General features: G+C 38.0%; 4 protein-coding genes across 5 annotated transcripts in view; 1 reads left to right on the top strand and 3 right to left on the bottom strand.

Moving 5' to 3' along the window:
• Positions 1–1,418, bottom strand: part of LOC106304405 (V-type proton ATPase subunit a3-like) — a 5,257-nt gene extending 3,839 nt beyond the window's left edge. Inside the window, exons 1-6 of one of the 2 annotated variants that reach the window (XM_013740826.1) lie at positions 1,154–1,418; positions 864–908; positions 649–774; positions 469–576; positions 262–369; positions 7–180 (exon numbers count right to left, since the gene is read on the bottom strand). In XM_013740826.1, coding sequence (XP_013596280.1) covers positions 7–180; positions 262–369; positions 469–576; positions 649–774; positions 864–908; positions 1,154–1,303 — 711 coding nt within the window. In that variant the 5' untranslated portion in view covers positions 1,304–1,418. Of the gene's footprint in view, positions 1–6; positions 181–261; positions 370–468; positions 775–863; positions 909–1,153 lie in introns of both variants that reach the window. The other variant, XM_013740818.1, reaches the window with a different exon arrangement.
• Positions 1,419–2,233: 815 nt separating this feature from the next.
• Positions 2,234–4,062, top strand: LOC106296383 (B-box zinc finger protein 20-like). Its single transcript, XM_013732513.1, has 2 exons — positions 2,234–2,652; positions 3,361–4,062. The coding sequence occupies exons 1-2, from the start codon at positions 2,467–2,469 to the stop codon at positions 3,892–3,894; spliced, it is 720 nt and encodes a 239-aa protein (XP_013587967.1). The 5' UTR covers positions 2,234–2,466; the 3' UTR covers positions 3,895–4,062.
• Positions 4,063–4,166: 104 nt separating this feature from the next.
• Positions 4,167–5,385, bottom strand: LOC106328471. The gene is made up of 5 exons (XM_013766921.1): positions 5,239–5,385; positions 5,027–5,164; positions 4,862–4,936; positions 4,626–4,728; positions 4,167–4,432 (listed from the first exon to the last, which is right to left on the bottom strand). Exons 1-5 carry the CDS (start codon positions 5,383–5,385, stop codon positions 4,353–4,355), a joined length of 543 nt encoding a protein of 180 aa, XP_013622375.1. The 3' UTR covers positions 4,167–4,352.
• A 2,729-nt stretch (positions 5,386–8,114) lies between these two features.
• Positions 8,115–11,982, bottom strand: LOC106327211 (enhanced disease susceptibility 5). The gene is made up of 11 exons (XM_013765301.1): positions 11,313–11,982; positions 10,237–10,331; positions 10,032–10,140; positions 9,841–9,952; positions 9,618–9,756; positions 9,329–9,535; positions 8,990–9,229; positions 8,812–8,889; positions 8,645–8,716; positions 8,515–8,577; positions 8,115–8,414 (listed from the first exon to the last, which is right to left on the bottom strand). Exons 1-11 carry the CDS (start codon positions 11,713–11,715, stop codon positions 8,322–8,324), a joined length of 1,611 nt encoding a protein of 536 aa, XP_013620755.1. The 5' UTR covers positions 11,716–11,982; the 3' UTR covers positions 8,115–8,321.
• Positions 11,983–20,178: the final 8,196 nt, after the last annotated feature.

Raw genomic sequence — 20,178 nt, 5'->3', positions numbered from 1 at the left:
TCTAACCTTCTCCCCAGAGTTGGGATCAATGACCGGCTCCTCAATGACAGTCTGTCGAATAAAGACGTTGCCCCTAGTAGCACGGAATAGAATCCTCTCAAACACCATCGACTTTTCACGAGGTACCAATCCGGTGAGAAATCCAAGCTTGACTTGCTTTGACGAATCAATAGACTTGTCCTGTTTAAAAGTAAGTATTAGTGATTAAACAATAAACTATAAAAAGGGTACATCAAACGAGAACAGCTGCAACAATCGTACTTGCTGCAATAAAGGAGCCTCCAGCAAATCTTCGCCCACTTGTTGTGACTCTATCTCTATCTGTTGAGCGGTAGCACTTGTATGAGCAGAAGAAAAGAACTCGCCGGCCTATCAGATGACATTCAGATAGATACAGCATGAGAAGCACAGCAATAACATTTTCAAAGGCGTAAATAAAAATCTAAAATAAAAGAAAACAAATGTCACCTTGTCAAGGACCAGTTTGTACTCAATGAGTTCATTATAGGAACGCTGTAACTTGTCATTATTAGCATTGATCTCAACAAGTTCAGCTTCGAGCTCTCCAAGCTTTACCTGATAAGGAGAAAGAAATCGAAAACATGGCATGGAAAATGAAAAGCAGGTGGGGAGTTGAATAATAAATACCTCGACATCGTCCAGGTCGATGATATGAGTTCCATTCTCCAGCGAATCCTTGGGTAAAACTCCAGCTTTGGACATTTGATCCTTGAAGAAACGTATCTTACGTGCCATCTCTCCACATCTTTTTATCTAGAATCCGTCAGCCAAACACGAGAGAGAAAATTATAAGATTTATATTCTTAGATTGTATCACATTACTACATAAAGATGAATTTTACCTGAGCAGCATAAGTACGTTGAAAAGGGCTCTTCTCTGGATTTAGCTGAAAGAAACGTAAGCAAAAAAAAAAAAAAGAAGGTTTATCATTCATTACAAACACCAAAAACCAATTGATCAATGAATTATGTGGAGAGGAAAATCTAAATCTCGTCATCTCTTAAGATCTGGAAACCAAACGTCAAAGTCAAAATGAAATAGATGCGTATTGCAAAATCAAACACGCCAATTACATATCTAGTCAACGATCATGGACAGAGAGAGAGAGATAATAAGGAAATGATTACGGACGTCTTTGAATTGGACGAGGCCAAGATCTCCAAGGTAAGAGACGGTGAGATGAGCAGATTCCATGGGAACAATGAGTTGAACAAGCTGCATCGGCTCTGACCGCATCAAATCCATCGGCGGACAACAACCACCGCCGCCGCTTTCCCCCATCGTTGATAATTCTCCGGCGATGAATTTGAACCAAATAAATATTATAATTTTTGAAAAAGAAAGATAAATGTCAGAGATGGATCGAGGAGGGAGAGCTGTAATTATTTGTCCTCTGCCCCTAGTTCCAATCGCGTTTTTATTATTATTGAAATACCGCAATTGCCCCCTCTTCCTTTCCTGTATCACAGTTCTGTCCTGAAATCGAGGGGGCTTCTTTGTATGGCCTCTCATTTATTTGGTCTGAGTCAACTACAATCGTTATTTACTTTTTAAAATGGGCCCATGAATGATGGATACCCCAATTCATTCTTCTTCTATGTGTCCATTTTTTATTCTTCCGGACAAAGGCCATATAAAAGACACACGGGATTTTCAAAGAGACATATTGTAATGTCCTGTTTTTAAGAGAATTGATTTGGCTTTTTATCTATATCATCAAAGTTGATTTACATTTTTCTTCATGCATCCGTTTAGATTTTCATGGTTAAACGTGCTTGGAGTGGAGTACTGAAAGGATAAATGACTTATCGGAAAGTTATTCACGATACCATGCAAGTAAGACTAAAGAAACGGAAAAAAAATTATGTGGTGGTTGCATGGTCAGTAAATAAGATTTTTTACCTTTGGAAAAATTTACGTACCGACAGAGTCTACAAACCGAGTGAGCGGGCGTGGATGGCCGGCCATTAACCGTAAATGGTCGGGCGTTATATATATATTAACTTAGGCACTTTGATGCAATAGACAAGAAAAATATAACCTAACTAGTAAACCAGACCAAACCGGGTGTGAAAGCAAATGGATTTGAGAAATTCAAAGCTCAAGAGAAAGAGAAGCTATCAAGAAAGTGAGAGGAAGAATAAGAAGAAAAAGACAAAAGGAAACTTAAAGCTGTTTATCTATAAAGCCAACACATTATTCTTACCCTTTTGCCCACACTCATACCCATCATCATCATCTCTACATACACTCACACCCACATGAATGTCTTCATAAATACTATTGTATAGTACTGGTCCAAGGATCCAAGTTGCGAGAGAGAGATAGTGAGTGCGGAGCCCCCAATCTTGTGAAATTTCTAGAAAAAGAAACAATACCCTTTCCAGAGAGAGAGAGAGGAAAGAAAAACACTGTTCTATTACCAAACGAAAAAGAAGCGAAAGATGAAGATTTGGTGTGATGTGTGTGATAAAGAAGAAGCTTCAGTGTTTTGTTGTGCAGATGAAGCAGCTCTTTGTAATGGTTGCGATCGTCATGTTCATTTCGCCAATAAGCTCGCCGGCAAGCATCTCCGTTTCTCTCTCACTTCTCCTACTCCCAAAGATGCTCCTCTCTGCGATATTTGTGGGGTAAGTACAGATTACAAAACTTGTTTCTCGAAGAACTTTCTGAAACTTCCCTTGCAAAATATTGTGTGCTTATACACATGTTAGTATTGATGAAATCTGGTTTTCATAAAACGATGTTTTAGTGAGTTTGGGCGATTTTTTTATTCTGAGATTTTGCTTGTTTTATTGGTGAGAAACTTATAGATTTCCATTTGTTTTCCTGTAAAGTTTACGAAATTCTTGATAAATTATTTGGTCACTAATCAAAAATAAGTACAGTGAAACCTCTATAAATTAATAACGTTGGGACTACACTAAAACTATAATTTTTTTATTAATTTATAGAGATATTGAGACTATAAAATTATATTATTTTATAGAGATTTTTAATGTATATTAATTTATAGAGTATTAATTTAAAGAGGTTATACTGTAATTAACCAGTTGAAACTAGCTGTTTACAAACATTAAAATACTTTCTTCTTTGGGAAGGTGAAGCCGTGAAGAAAAAGATATTTTAAAAAAGAACTTTTTGCCTTTCTTTAAATAAAAGAAGAGAAAAAGCAATGTCCTTTCCGAAAAGTTCGTGGAAAAAGGGGGGGTCAAATCTAGAAATATAATATTACAAAAGTATAATAAAAGCTACGTGATTACAAACAAGAGTCTTCTTACGTGATTACGTAGTATTAAAGAATGGTACTCAAAATCTTGTTATCCATAATACGACAGGAGCGGCGTGCATTATTGTTTTGCCAAAAAGACAGAGCAATACTGTGCAGAGAGTGTGACATTCCAATACATCAAGCCAATGAGCATACTAAGAAACACAATAGGTTCCTTCTTACCGGCATCAAGCTCTCAGCCTCCCCATCCGCATACCCGAGAGCCTCCAACTCTGGTGCGACATTGGGCCAGGCCAAGACTCGACCCAAATCAGTATCAGGGGAGGTCCCGAGCTCGGCCTCCAGTGAGGTCTTTGCGAGCTCTCCTTCCACGACTACAAGCAATTACTATTATGGGCTAGAGGAAACCTATCAGCAAGCTAGCGATTCGGGCTCTGGATCGGGTTCAGGCAGTATATCAGAGTATTTGATGGAAACGTTACCGGGCTGGAGAGTGGAAGATTTGCTTGAAGATCCTTCTTGTGTCTCCTATGAGGACAACAACAATATTTTTACTAAGAACAATAATAAAGGGGTTAACGATGGTTCTTCTTCACAATATCAGCATCAAGGCTTTTGGGAACAAAAGCCCTTCTCCTGAACCTTTTTGTTTTGTTTTGTTGGTTGGAGTCTTGTCTTTTTCTTTGGTTGTTGGGGGTAATTACGAATACAAACCAACTTCTTGTTTCTGTTTCGCATTAATTTGTTTCTCTTTCACAACCAGAATTTTGATTTAGATTTGACAAATTTTGACTAGCGTCAAACTCCATTGGATGGTCAACAATATAACAAGTAATTTGGTTTTTGTTGAATAACCAAAGATGTATTTTCAAGGACTTGGTAAACTAAAGCTTCAGTTAATAAAACAAGGTTAATATGGCAAATTCAAACTAAGCCTTTGAATAAACCAGTGGGAAAATATTTTCAAATAGCTTTTCTGTTTTGATGACACCAAGGTAGATCCAGTAACCTCGTATACAGACAAATACCTTTGGACAAATGAGAACGTAATATGCAAAAGATCCTTTTTACATACAAAAAAAGAGCCGAAAACACTAGTTAATAAATCCCAACCTGTTCTTTCCTTAAAAATATATAGCAACAGGAGGCTTCTTTATTCACCCACACTTCTCGACACCCTGCACACGATCATCCAACTTTTGATCAATATTTACAACTTTTGTAAACGAAGTAGCCGTATGTACGTACCAAACTCATCCAAACTAGATTTTTTGTAATAGTTTGGTTTCTACATTTTCTGTAATAAATTAAGAACACCCAAGAATGGAATGTAACATAACTACATTTTGCGTTCACTTGCAAAAAGAGTACCTTTGATTTGCCTTTGGTTAAGACGGAAACGCAAATAGGCGATCAGAGATCTTTGTCCGGCAAATTGGGCATTCAGAGCAAGCGAGGGAACATGATTTACATACTGTACAAAAAAATATGGAACATCTTTTCAATAAAGAGAGAGAACCAAAGGCTTCATGGGGATGAAGTTCTGACTTACAGCAGAAATGGCGGCAAGGGAGTAAAATTGCTGCTGTGGGAGACTCGAAACATACTTTACAGATGTGAGAGTTTGCGTCTCCATTCGCTTGCGATTTCATCTCTTTCTCCTTCATTTCTTGCGTTCGTGCCTGTCTCATTGTTACAAGATCTTGTTTCAATATATGTGAATTAAAACCATGTACGAAGTGTAGTAATTAAGCTCATCTCGTTATATTTACCTTGAGACGAGCAACAAGAGGTTCCTCTTTTGGTGTCTCTTCGATTTTAGCTACCACTACTACTTCAGGTTGTCTCGGTGCATTCGAGACTTGTCTCTCTCTCTCAGAACCATGCTGCTTTGATTCTTCTCTATCTCTCTTGCAGGGCCAATGGCAGTGCCATTGACTTCAGACAATGCGCCATTGTCTTTCTTCAGTTTGGCAACAAGTACCCACATGTTTGCCAAATCGTTTTCTAAAGCTTCCTCTCTTCTCTTCGCTTCTTCTGCCTTTTTCCTGTATTCGCCTTCTATGAACTCTTTGTCTGCCAGTGCAGACTCAAGAGCCGCCTCTCGCTGTTTCCTTGCTTGCAACTCCATTTTCAGAGCTACTTGTTTGGTTTTCTATCTTAAATAATTAAGACCAATTATTTCCATTTAACATAGAATTTAATTGTTTCATATACTCTCAGGGATTAAGTAACGCACTATTTGGGCTTTCCATGTTTTATAATCTTCTCTATTAAAAGAGACTAGATCTTGACGGGTGTTTAATTTCAATTTTATAAACGTATAAATCTTGTTTTTACGTTATTAGTAGCAAATATCTTTAACATTAACCATATTTTAAAATGTTTACATAATTTTTTCAAACACAATAACGTCATATATTTGGAGTTGTTATGTTATGGAAAATCTAACTTGATTTCGTGTATTAAGATTGCTATAAACTAAAATATGAAAACAAAATGAGAATTTTATGGTATTTTAAGATAGTGATTTATTTCTATAGGATAATCAATATTTTTATGGAGAATGCTCAGTCTAAATGGTTTTTTTGTTTTTGTTTTATCATCTTGAATACTTGTATACCTCTGTAAAAGTCAATTTACAAATCTCATAACAAATTCTCTGAACGTGAGCTGAGACTCCTAACATTTAAAACATACCACAGACCAATCATAAAGATTTAAAGAAACCATCTTTTACAACAACAGTATGTGGCATCACAAAAAAGCAAATGGCAAATTTGATCCCTTGGCGCAAGGCATTTTACCATATAAATACACACGCACAGTGTCTTGTTGCGAACAAGAGACTAGAAGAACAAAACAAAGAGAGAGAAAGAAAAAAAAACTGAGAAAGAACGAGAGATGGCTTGGGGGTTAATCAAACATATTGCTGCTCTGGCCAAGCGAATGGTTCCTCTGACCAAGTTTTTTGCAAGGAAGATCTGGAACAAGATCACGGGTAAGAAAGAGTTACTTTTCACTTTTCATAATAGTCCAAAACAAAAATCTTGATTTGATTTAACTCTTGGTTTTTTGCAGGTTGGCTCGAGAGAAAGGAAGTATGAGGCGTGGTCTAAGGGGAAGAAGAAGTTACCAGAGGTGGAGGTGGACAAGGAGGACAAAGCCAAGAAAGAGAGAGAGGCGGAGGCGCTTGAGGACATGATGAACTGGTTTGAGCGATGGCGGAGGCGGCAATGAAGAAGGAAGGTGATGATGTGTTTGTGAAATTGGTGTTTTGCTATTGTCATTGATTGTTCAAAATTTGTACTGTAATATGGTTGAGGTGGGGTGATGAACTGTGCTACTTTTTTGTGGTTGGTGTTGTGTATTTGTTGTGTATGCAGAGCAATTTATATGGTTAGGTTCATTTGATGTTATATTTATTTTCAAACAATGTTCATACTTCCAAATTTAGTAGATATTTGCATTATTTCTTTATAATTGGCCGTAATTTGTGTGAAAAAAATGCATATGATACGAGTAAGTGGTTGCTGGGCCTTAACTACGCAAAATATAGCTAACTTTTTTTCAGAAAAAAATGTACAAGTCGGATCAATGTTAAGTCTTTAAGCCCAATTTATAAGAAAACGTAAATCAACAATTGGTGGTGATCTTGCCGCTTTTATGTAGTTCGGAAGCCGTTTCTGATTTTTTTTTTGTTGTGCATGTGTTTGATGGTGTTATTTTGCTGGAGTAATACATATATTAAGTTCATGTTTAGCTGAATTTGCTTTAATAATCATTTGTAAATTTGTAATGTATATTGATACTGAATTTTGAATTGATAAAACTGTTTTCTTTCCTTGCAAAACTAAATTTAACAATATAATGGCTGTTTAGATTAGAATCTGTCAGTGATAAAAAAAAAGATTGGCATCTGTCTAATTTTTGATGTACAACATTTGATTGGTAAAATTAAAAAATAGACACAAGACTCGAGCATGATTCACATTTTTCTTCCTATTGTGATGTTCAATTGTCTTCATCTCATCATTCTTCTTGATTGACATAAAACCATCAAACAAAAATAGCACGCAATACATTAGATAGCTTCTATGATCTTCTTTCTTATATTCATCTAGGCAGCATTACACCAACTGTATTCCAAGGCTTCTCTTTCGAATGCATTTACTCTATTTTGTACGTATAATTTGATGAGGGACAATTCAAAGATAGTCAGTCCCAATTCCTATCTATAGTGACTAAACCAACTTAGATATAATTCAACTGTACATCCACTAAAGATGATCATCAAGTACCTCTCTTGATCATAAACACATAACTTTCTTACTTTTCTAAATGCAAAGAAATTTGACAAAATACAGGAAAGTAAGAAGGAAGTTGAGAGACTATCGATGACAAGAAGACACAAGTTCTCAAACTCGCCACTAGACCTTTCGTAAGTTAAACCCCTACCTGAGAGACAAGTACCGCTAGATACATGGCCTGTCTGTCTCTATGTGGTTTTTAGTTACAGTCTTCTTTCTTTCTTTGTTTGTTTTTTTTACAGAGAAAAGAGTATCCAAAGAGAGCTGATGGACGTGGACGCAGAGGATTGCAACCGATTGACTAGTTATCAATTATTAGCTCGGATTGTTATATCATCTCAACTCTAGTTCTTTGTTTCATATATGCATTTATCGTTTTTTTCTTCAAAAATACAATCACATCACTAATCTATATATGATCTGTGAACATGACTCAGTTAAAAGCACACCTAACAATGAATCTGAATGAATCCTGAGAAGAAAACAATCATGTGTTTGTTATGCTGGAAATGATACAATGTGACCATGGTTTATTATGATCTCTTTAAGCTTATATGTATGTATGTATATATTTTTCAAAACTCGTTTACATTAACAACTGAAATTTACATAGCTTCAGAGCTCAATTCTACTTTCTTCTTTGGCACTTGAGATATATGTAAATGAAATAGCCACTTTTTATTGGCAAAAAACCCCATAGAGATGGGCTTTCGGCAACAATTAGGAAACAAAAATTCATTATTGAGAGAGAGAGACTTTAAACTGATTTGATCTTCTTAGTCGTCAGCACATCCGTGTTAAGTATGCCTCCAGGTGAAAGCAGCCTCCGTAGATACAGTCCAAACCGACCCTGCCATTCATTCATCTCTCTCTTATTACAAAACTACTATAAATGTTAAAATAACTACAAAACCATTGTACAGTCTGTATAAGAAGAGAAGAATCTTTACCCATTGAAATCCGACGAGAACCATCCAACAGCCGACTAAACCATATCCGCTTCGTGTCACAAACTGTGTCACCAACAAAAACACTTTAGGGAAGGCTCAAACTGAGAGTATAGGGTTTATGGAAGGCTACCATTAGTGTAAGACAACCAAGAACGAAGCTTGAACTCATCACAGAGCTGACGAATTTCAGATCACGTCCCGCCTAGTATACAACAAACACAGAAGAAGAAGGAGAAGATGTTTTCAGTTGATTGCTTCGAATCATCATTGAACAAGGCTTGCGTGAGTGTAATATACCAGCAATGTACCCTCCAGGGATACTGTCATTGGCAATGCAGACAGCGCCATGAAGAATGGTAGAAGCAGTCTATGCATCTGCCACCATATCCAAGAATCGTAATTTAAGTCAAGTTAGGTTCGAAACACACACAGGAAGTTAACTACTAATGTTTGGTTTTAAAAGCAGCAAACAGACCTCGGTTATGATGACTTTATCATGTGTGTAGACACCAGGAAACAGGCCTGGAACCGATGTCCCAATAATTCCCAAGACTAATCCAAGCGTGGCTCCAATAATCATCAGGGACTTGAGCAACGTTCTCGCCTTGGGAAGGTTACGGTTCGCACCATATAACATCTCGGGCATAAATGACTGAGCCGTTTGAGACAGTGGCTCACCCCATACATTGCACATCCTGTACGTCTGAGCCATCACCTATCAGACCAAAAAAATAAAAATAAACCAGAAAAAGATAAATATACAAAACACCAACATCGTTTAAGCTTAAAAGATATATCAGTTTTGTAATGGTACTTGATGAGCAGCTAAAACGTGAGTTCCCATGGAGGTAGCACAGTAGATGATGAAAGAATAGAAAGCAATCTTGGAGAAAATTGAGATAAAGACAGGTGCGGCGAGTGCAGATATCTTCCATAGTTCTTGAGGTGTAGGCACCGCAAAGGAGTAAGCATTGTAGCCTTCTTTGTTCAGAGAATCCATCATCATATAAGCCGAAACAATCTATATAACAACACACAAATCCCATTATGAATTCTTCTTCATTTTTAATTTACATTTTACTAGTTTAGGGTATTTACATTACCTGAGAGATGGTTGTTGCCCAAGCAGCTCCGGCGATACCTTGTCCAAGAAACAAGCATAGGATCGTATCTCCAAGACCGTTAATGACCGTTGCTGCTGCTAATGCCTTAAGAGGTCCCCATGAGTTCTTCATTCCAAGACTGAGACAGAGATTCTCTCTCATCAGTTGAGTAATACATAGGGAGATTGAAGCTAGTTAATAAGAAGAAAAAGGTCAAAGAAACCTTGCGCTTTGAGCAACCAATCCAACAAGAACAAAAGGCCACGCTAAGCCTCGAATCTGAACGTATGTATTGGCTGCAGGAACAATCTCAATGTTTTTCCCTCTAGTAAATGCTGCCAAAAAGTTTAGATACATGTCATTCAAATATTACTCGAAATGGAAATATTTGATTTGGTAGTGAAAAATGTATACCAGTAACAGCCCAAGGTCCGAATAATCTAGTCAACAAAAGCATCATAAGTCCACAAACCAATCCAATGAAGAGCAAGACAGAGATTTGATGTTGTGCTTCTTTCTTGTCCTGTAAGAAAAAACACAAAATAAACGTTAAAGAGATGTTTCCTTCGTAAAGTAGTTTTAAAACTTGGAACACAAGAAACAGGCAAATATAACCAACCTGTTTGGCAAGAGAAGTAGCGACCATATTGGATGTCGCCACGGAGAGGAACATGAAGACGTAACTCATGTGATCACATAGTACTGTCCCCGGTCCTATTAAACCGGTTAAATTTTTTACTCAGCCATTGAATTAAAAGCACTCGTTTTCACAATTTATTGGATTATTTATATTTTTAGTCATTCCGCATCATAATCTTATTCAATCAAATAATTTAAATGTAATTTTCTGTGCTACGAAATTTTGATAGCAAAAAAGGAGAAAATGATAAACGAGTAATATTTGAATTTGTGTGAAAGTAAAAGCTTATCTTGCAGTTGGGTACAATTTTGACATTACAAACACGTTAAAATTTGGTGAACCGACAGATGTTATCAATGTTCTAAAAATCGCTAGGCGGTAACTAGGCGCTTTATAGAGGACTAGCGACTAGGCGGATTATTCGGGGCCTAGGCGAGGCCTAGACGTTAGCAAATTGTTGATTTATTTTATATATTTTATACATTTGTATAACATATTTTAGTTTTTAAGTTTAATTATAAAATTATTGTGATGAATTATCAAAATTAGATATACAAAACAGAAGAAAGTAGACAAATTTGTAGATTTGTAATAATATTATTGCTTTATTTAACATATATAGACAATTTTAGATCGATTTTAATCAATTTAGAACAGTTTAAACCAATTTGAATCATATAAATCGGTATAAATCGGATTTTAAGAAAATCGTTTCGGATAGGACCGAGTTGCTGCCTAGGCGAGAGCCTAGGCGCCGCTTAGACCGATTTTTAGAACCCTACATGTTATAATGAGCTTTAAAACTGGTTGGATGGGACACTTACCTAACCTATTTTCTTTTTTGTTATTATTATTGGTCAACATGGGTCCGATTTCTAAACAATCCAAAAGGTGCAAGTGTTACTATTGGAGACAAGTCGGGTTCCGTTCGGTTCGGTTTGGAATTTATATAAAAATCGAATATAAATCATAAGTATAAAGTAAATTTTAAAATGATGTAAGGAAAATGCAAAAAAAAAAAAAATCAGAATTAAAGTTTATATAGAGAAGCGTACCAAGTGCGGCGAGTTCGACGGAGCTACCTTGGCCGATGACCACCGTGTCGATGAGACTCATCAACGGACCACAAACCCACATCCCCATCGCCGGACCTGTGAACTTGACGATCTCTTTCATCTGTTCCCATACGCTCTCCTTCACCAGACCCCTGCTCTTCTTCTCTTCTTCTTCTTCAGTTCCGCCATCATTTTCGACGCAGTTCCTCGTAATTCGCCCTGTTTTTATTTCCCGACGAGTCACCACCGGCTTTCCCTGGAAAATCGGAGCAGCTGCTGTGGTGATCCCACCGAGTTTTCTCCGGGTCAGCACCGAGCCTCCACCGAGACAACGGATAAGTGGTTGGTGAGATTTAGTCGGAAGGAAAGGAGAGATAGTAAGTCTTTGCGTTTTCATTAGCATTTTGTCGTCGTTAATCGTTACAGAGACGGATCTTCGCCGGAGAAATCTGTAAAAGCCGGTGATGCAGTTTATCTTTTGGCGCCTCCTCCTCGAGATTTGTATTGAGAGAAAATCGGAAGCGAGCGAAAGATCTATATACAGACTCTACTGAGCACGTGCCCCTTTTTATTCTTCTCGAACCATTACAAAAAAAAAAAATTAATATAGTTTATATGACTTTTTCTGAGAAATTTACGAGTAGTAGTAGATGTTGATAATTGTATCTACATGAACATCATTGCGTTTCCATTATTAATACTTGCTACTTGGTCATGTGTTGCTCCTTCATTTATAGCTGTCACTCTCCCAATAACAATTGTTATATATGTAGCCATCGATACGATGAATATATGATTCGCAGAGATACATATTAAAAAGAAAAAAACTGTTGAAAATATATAGTTGACTCGTGTCTCAAATACATATAATGAATTGACTGACGAAAGAAAAGAAAGATGAACGTATATAATCGACTTAATTAAAGACTATTACAATGACTTCTATTTTTTTTTTTTTTTTGTAAACTACAATGACTTGTATTGTTTGTTTAATTTTCAAAGTAATTGATGAAGACCTCTCTTTCGGCACGTTAATGGTTTTGTTTATTTTTCTTTATTTAAGACTTTAAGTCAATGGTGGTCTGTCTGGTTACTCATTTCTTCGAAAATGTATGTAAATTTCCAATTTTTTGTTTCGTGTTATTATTTTTTCATTAATAGAGAAAGAAGTGTGAAATATGTTGCCGTGCAATTTACAAGAACGAGGTTTTCTCCCTTGCTCGACTTCATTGAATAAAAACGATTTACATGTGACTGTTACTTAAAATGAGGGACCAAAATATAAACAATACTAACTATAACGCAGATAAAAATCATACGTGCTCGTTTTTTAAAAAAAAATCTCATGTGTTTAAGGCGTTTTTTTGCCCCCAAAAGGTCTGACTTTTTTTTTATTTCTCCCTTGACAGAGGAATTTACAAAGAAAAGTTTGTAACATTTCTTAGTTTCCACGCATTTTCTTGGTCATAGATAAATTTAATTTATATAGTTTTAAGAAAAGAAAAGTCACGTAAATGTCGACGTAATTTCTAGTACATTGCTTGGTATGTTCAATTCAAAAGGGAAGTCGTTAGTAAGACGCCTTCAAGTCTTAAGAGACTTAGGTGTTGACTGTATGCAAAGAAAAGAGCTGGATATCAACACTTTGTGCATCTAATAAACACATACAGTTGTAAAAAATAATACATTACTGTATACTGCTATACTTAAATTTTCAAGATAATATAAGTTTAAATCTAATATAAAAAGTACTATTTTGACTCGGAAAATATACTTCTAAATCATATTTCTAAAACGAGTGATTTGTAGTTAATAACTATTAAGTGCTGATTGATCCGGTTTTATATCAACTGTTATTTGTTTTTTGTGATCCTTAAACAGTGTGTTCATTCAAGATGCAATATTGAAGATATACAATCAGTCGTCTTTTACAAATAAATTCCTGATTATTTTAGTCAATGTTTAAAAAATCGTTAGGAAGCAACTAGACAATCTACATTAAACTAACAACTGTGTAAATTATTTGGATCTGGATGAGACGTAAAACAAATTATTTATTTATTACATTTTATTAGATTTTAAAATTTTTGTGTTTGATTAAAAATTGCTCTGGCGAAATGTTGAAAACTAGATATACTATAAAAGAAACGAAATTAGAAAAAATGATCATCATTTGTTTTAGACAGACTGACGTTAGAATTAGAACTCGAATAAAAGGACGTCAGCAATTTGTATGTTACAAAATGGGCTTTAACGGCCCATTAAGTCGACATTGAGCTCGAATACGAGTTTTTCTCTCTCCGTGATCTAACCCTCAATATGAATTAAGAAGGGTACTTCGACCAAGTTATTGCTTTTTTCCTATGATTGTCAGATGACGTTATATGCTATGATTGTTATCTAATAAAATAATAGCTACGAAGAAGGTAAGCGTAAAGATTAAACTGAGAAAACAAGCCACATATAGAGTACGCATCGCTAAAACCAAATATACCTTCACTTTATGGACTCCATATAATTTACGATAAGAAATTTTATCGTTTTTTTTCCTATGTGATACCCACTTTTAGAACAGTCATTCTATCGCTTCACGCCTAATTTAGGGACATAAATATTCGTTGAGCTATAGAGTCGTTGTGGTCAGCACAGATTCAGGGAGAAGGAAATAAGCAAAGGCGTTAAGATATTAGAGAATGGATCAACCCAATTAAACTCATTAGTTCAAATATATAACGTTCTTTAATATCCTCTACTTTTTCAACCAATAAATACATATACAATAGGTAAATACTCTGGACAACATTTTTTGATAATCCAGTATCCGACCGCTAAGCGCGATCGACTAACCCACCGGGCCTAAGCCCATGCCATTACAGGATTTTTAAGCGTCCACTTAAGGGCCCCTGTTTACGCGAAGCGGTCTGGAGGGCGAGAGGAGCCCATGTAAATCCCCTCGTGGCCACTCAAGTTGTTTGCAGCCGCGGGGATTCGAACCCAGGAGTATTGGGAATTGCACCCTCAGCCTGAAATCCCTCCTACCACTAGCCCACCTTGAGTGGTTTATAGAGGCAAAATTAACATTTTAATACATTATCATAAGCTTGCCATTTTAAAACTACCTGTCGATTTAAGGAACTTTAGTTCAATATGCTTTATCATCTCATTCTAATGCCTACAGCTTCATAGCAAGAAAAACCATACTACATTAATCTGTTAAATCAGTTGTATCCATATTCATGCGTAATTATGGTCTATAATACTAATCTTATTTGTTTTCAATGGAATTTTAGTTGCCCTCATACTAGTTTCGACCAAGTGGATGTCTATGACATTATAAAATCATAAGAAATGTGCTGTAAAATATTAACCGAGGAAAAAATCATGTAAGCGTAAAGAAAAGATTATCAGTGGAGAAAAGAGAAAAAAGGCAAAATAGCAGATTATGTTTACAAAAAAAAAACACATATTACATTACTTGCGAAATTAGCAAAGTCGCCTGACATGTAACTAATTACGGTTAAGTTCGGTATGCATACACCACCACTTGCTCGTTTTTGATACTGTCCAGTCTACAATACGTGCAAACATAAAATAGTAACATCATGTCCCATATCCCATATGTAGTGTAAATTTGTAATGCCTAACCATGACATATGTTTGTAATCGTTTGTTTAATTTTGTTCTCTCGATTAGATCTTTAAACCAAATTAACAAATATTAACTCTCTTGACATTGTTCTATTCTCATCATATGGGGAGACCATCTAACATAATTTAACCGTTGGGATTCAGTATCTCATTAAAAAAAATATTTATTCAAGCAGTAAATACTGGAGCTGAAAGTTCAATGCTATGTAGATACTGAGTTTGATGAAAATATTTAATTTTACCAAACAGATTACTTATCCTAAAGCTAGTCAAACCGTCAAAACTATATGTTTAGTCCCTTGCTCACTTTAGCTGCAATCTGTTGTTTTTGTTTGTATTTCTGCTAATATATAATATCTTCCATAATTTTAGCATTCATGGGATGTATCCTTTGAAGTAGTAGAGATATCAATACATATGTTTGATTCCTTAGATTAAATTTGTATATGGGTAGGTATCTGTAAATGGATCGATCTAAGCGAAAAATACATGTAAATTTTTGGTTTGTTAATTCAAACGTAAATCTAAAAAAAAAAAAAAAAGATAATGTCTGCACTTGATTACAAAATTACAGAGGTGAATGCAAATTGCACTTGAATAGAAACATTTAAAATGTGAATGAAGACGAAAACATGTGCAGTTTAAATAAACTAACTCCTAATGGTGTGAGTCAGTGAGTGTTTGATGTTCCATAAGTACAGGGAGTTGGTTGGCTTTGCAAGGAGGCTAAGCATATATATGTGGGTCTACGGATCTTGATCTTTCTAAAACGAAGATGATTATTTTGTTCCTTGTGAGATCTAATTCCACTATGATTTATTCTCATATATTATATAGAGAAAAATCAAAAGGTGGGCAAATTATATATGCTGATTAAAAATTTATTTGAATGCTTCTCAATCAAGCATTTTAGTATGTTAGTTACAACCATACGTTATATACCATACATACTGATTCTTACGATAATATACAGTCTCTTTCGTGGACGGTAACGGCTTAAATCATATGAGACGAGACAGTATTAACACACAACCGATAGGAAAATTGTGAAAGATAATGGTTTAAAAAAAAACTCAGAGAAAGAAAAAAATGCAAAGGAAATTTTGTAAAGCTGCAGCCACTTCTTTAGCAACTTAACGCTTATGCGCAAAGCCAGAATCATGTTACAGTATCAAGCAGGTCCCACATTGTCACGAGATTTTAATTGTTCTTTTGCATTATCGGTTTAACATATTTGAAAGAGTTATAGTATTTGTTTATCATGTTGATCATGTCGCTTATACTTTCACAAACCCTCTGTTCATTATAAAATGATGTTAAATATCTCATTGTATTCTCTTCCTAAAGGTGATGATAAGAGAAACAAAATGAAAAAGAATATTATAGCAAAAACCAAAACACCATGGACTTGCTCGCTCGCTCACTCCAAATTCATTTGTCGGCAGTGATAGCACACACACAATGTCCACGCACATATAGACAATAGTGTTATTATATTAGTAACAGATAATATAAAATTTACCCAAAGATGACAAATTATTCATCTGATACCCCCGTTTGTTTTAAGATATAAATTATTTTAAACTTTATGGGTTGAACTTTTTATAGTGACTGGGCTCACCCCGAAGGGGCACCTCGCCAGAAACCTTATCCCACGTTCAGTCCTGGCCGTAGCCCACCTGACGCAGGGGTTTTTTAGCTACCCCAGTTCCACCCCGCTACCCCCGAGTATCGAACTGGCAACCTCGAGTAGTCGTGTGTGAGAAACATTCAGTACTGCCGCTAGGCCACCTGATGTTCTTGAAACTTTATGGGTTGAACTTTTTATAGTGACTGGGCTCACCCCGAAGGGGCACCTCGCCAGAAACCTTATCCCACGTTCAGTCCTGGCCGTAGCCCACCTGACGCAGGGGTTTTTTAGCTACCCCAGTTCCACCCCGCTACCCCCGAGTATCGAACTGGCAACCTCGAGTAGTCGTGTGTGAGAAACATTCAGTACTGCCGCTAGGCCACCTGATGTTCTTGAAACTTTATGGGTTGAACTTTTTATAGTGACTGGGCTCACCCCGAAGGGGCACCTCGCCAGAAACCTTATCCCACGTTCAGTCCTGGCCGTAGCCCACCTGACGCAGGGGTTTTTTAGCTACCCCAGTTCCACCCCGCTACCCCCGAGTATCGAACTGGCAACCTCGAGTAGTCGTGTGTGAGAAACATTCAGTACTGCCGCTAGGCCACCTGATGTTCTTGAAACTTTATGGGTTGAACTTTTTATAGTGACTGGGCTCACCCCGAAGGGGCACCTCGCCAGAAACCTTATCCCACGTTCAGTCCTGGCCGTAGCCCACCTGACGCAGGGGTTTTTTAGCTACCCCAGTTCCACCCCGCTACCCCCGAGTATCGAACTGGCAACCTCGAGTAGTCGTGTGTGAGAAACATTCAGTACTGCCGCTAGGCCACCTGATGTTCTTGAAACTTTATGGGTTGAACTTTTTATAGTGACTGGGCTCACCCCGAAGGGGCACCTCGCCAGAAACCTTATCCCACGTTCAGTCCTGGCCGTAGCCCACCTGACGCAGGGGTTTTTTAGCTACCCCAGTTCCACCCCGCTACCCCCGAGTATCGAACTGGCAACCTCGAGTAGTCGTGTGTGAGAAACATTCAGTACTGCCGCTAGGCCACCTGATGTTCTTGAAACTTTATGGGTTGAACTTTTTATAGTGACTGGGCTCACCCCGAAGGGGCACCTCGCCAGAAACCTTATCCCACGTTCAGTCCTGGCCGTAGCCCACCTGACGCAGGGGTTTTTTAGCTACCCCAGTTCCACCCCGCTACCCCCGAGTATCGAACTGGCAACCTCGAGTAGTCGTGTGTGAGAAACATTCAGTACTGCCGCTAGGCCACCTGATGTTCTTGAAACTTTATGGGTTGAACTTTTTATAGTGACTGGGCTCACCCCGAAGGGGCACCTCGCCAGAAACCTTATCCCACGTTCAGTCCTGGCCGTAGCCCACCTGACGCAGGGGTTTTTTAGCTACCCCAGTTCCACCCCGCTACCCCCGAGTATCGAACTGGCAACCTCGAGTAGTCGTGTGTGAGAAACATTCAGTACTGCCGCTAGGCCACCTGATGTTCTTGAAACTTTATGGGTTGAACTTTTTATAGTGACTGGGCTCACCCCGAAGGGGCACCTCGCCAGAAACCTTATCCCACGTTCAGTCCTGGCCGTAGCCCACCTGACGCAGGGGTTTTTTAGCTACCCCAGTTCCACCCCGCTACCCCCGAGTATCGAACTGGCAACCTCGAGTAGTCGTGTGTGAGAAACATTCAGTACTGCCGCTAGGCCACCTGATGTTCTTGAAACTTTATGGGTTGAACTTTTTATAGTGACTGGGCTCACCCCGAAGGGGCACCTCGCCAGAAACCTTATCCCACGTTCAGTCCTGGCCGTAGCCCACCTGACGCAGGGGTTTTTTAGCTACCCCAGTTCCACCCCGCTACCCCCGAGTATCGAACTGGCAACCTCGAGTAGTCGTGTGTGAGAAACATTCAGTACTGCCGCTAGGCCACCTGATGTTCTTGAAACTTTATGGGTTGAACTTTTTATAGTGACTGGGCTCACCCCGAAGGGGCACCTCGCCAGAAACCTTATCCCACGTTCAGTCCTGGCCGTAGCCCACCTGACGCAGGGGTTTTTTAGCTACCCCAGTTCCACCCCGCTACCCCCGAGTATCGAACTGGCAACCTCGAGTAGTCGTGTGTGAGAAACATTCAGTACTGCCGCTAGGCCACCTGATGTTCTTGAAACTTTATGGGTTGAACTTTTTATAGTGACTGGGCTCACCCCGAAGGGGCACCTCGCCAGAAACCTTATCCCACGTTCAGTCCTGGCCGTAGCCCACCTGACGCAGGGGTTTTTTAGCTACCCCAGTTCCACCCCGCTACCCCCGAGTATCGAACTGGCAACCTCGAGTAGTCGTGTGTGAGAAACATTCAGTACTGCCGCTAGGCCACCTGATGTTCTTGAAACTTTATGGGTTGAACTTTTTATAGTGACTGGGCTCACCCCGAAGGGGCACCTCGCCAGAAACCTTATCCCACGTTCAGTCCTGGCCGTAGCCCACCTGACGCAGGGGTTTTTTAGCTACCCCAGTTCCACCCCGCTACCCCCGAGTATCGAACTGGCAACCTCGAGTAGTCGTGTGTGAGAAACATTCAGTACTGCCGCTAGGCCACCTGATGTTCTTGAAACTTTATGGGTTGAACTTTTTATAGTGACTGGGCTCACCCCGAAGGGGCACCTCGCCAGAAACCTTATCCCACGTTCAGTCCTGGCCGTAGCCCACCTGACGCAGGGGTTTTTTAGCTACCCCAGTTCCACCCCGCTACCCCCGAGTATCGAACTGGCAACCTCGAGTAGTCGTGTGTGAGAAACATTCAGTACTGCCGCTAGGCCACCTGATGTTCTCAAAGTTCTAAACTTTATGGGTTGAACTTTTTATAGTGACTGGGCTCACCCCGAAGGGCCACCTCGCCAGAAACCTTATCCCACGTTCAGTACTGGCCGTAGCCCACCTGACGCAGGGGTTTTTTAGCTAACCCAGTTCCACCCCGCTACCCCCGAGTATCGAACTGGCGACCTCGAGTAGTCGTGTGTGAGAAAGTATTCGTTTAAATATACATGATTTCTAGAATTTTTTTATTGAATATTGAATATTAGAGAATTAATCAAATATAATTTATAAATTTCACTATGAATTGTTAAATTATAAATAATTATATATTCAAATATTTTAAAATAATTTAATATAAAAGTTTTTAGTTATTTAACATATATTATAAAGCAAAAAAGAGTACAAGTTACAAATTTTACTGGGAAATTTGTTTTTAATAGCTCATTTCATTTAGGACGCTTATTACATATTTTAGATTAAACATTCTGAGACCTATTATCTAATTACTACAAAAATGAAAGACCTTATCTAGCTAGTTATTACAATAGAATTGAACTTCATAGCTATAAACTTATATAAACCTTATTTTTTAAACAACCCTTATTTTTACATTTTAATAAGTTTATTTTACTTGCAAATCAGTTAACATGTGTAAGTTACAAATCATATTATGAAACAACAGAATCATAAATAAAAGAACTTTTTCTTAGTATTAAATATCAAATTGCTTAACAACATGCACAATTTATTTCCCAACAAAGTAACTGA

The sequence above is a fragment of the Brassica oleracea genome, chromosome C1 (assembly GCF_000695525.1).
Source record: "Brassica oleracea var. oleracea cultivar TO1000 chromosome C1, BOL, whole genome shotgun sequence".
NCBI classification, from domain to species: domain Eukaryota; kingdom Viridiplantae; phylum Streptophyta; class Magnoliopsida; order Brassicales; family Brassicaceae; genus Brassica; species Brassica oleracea.
This window is presented reverse-complemented; position numbering and strand designations above follow the sequence as displayed.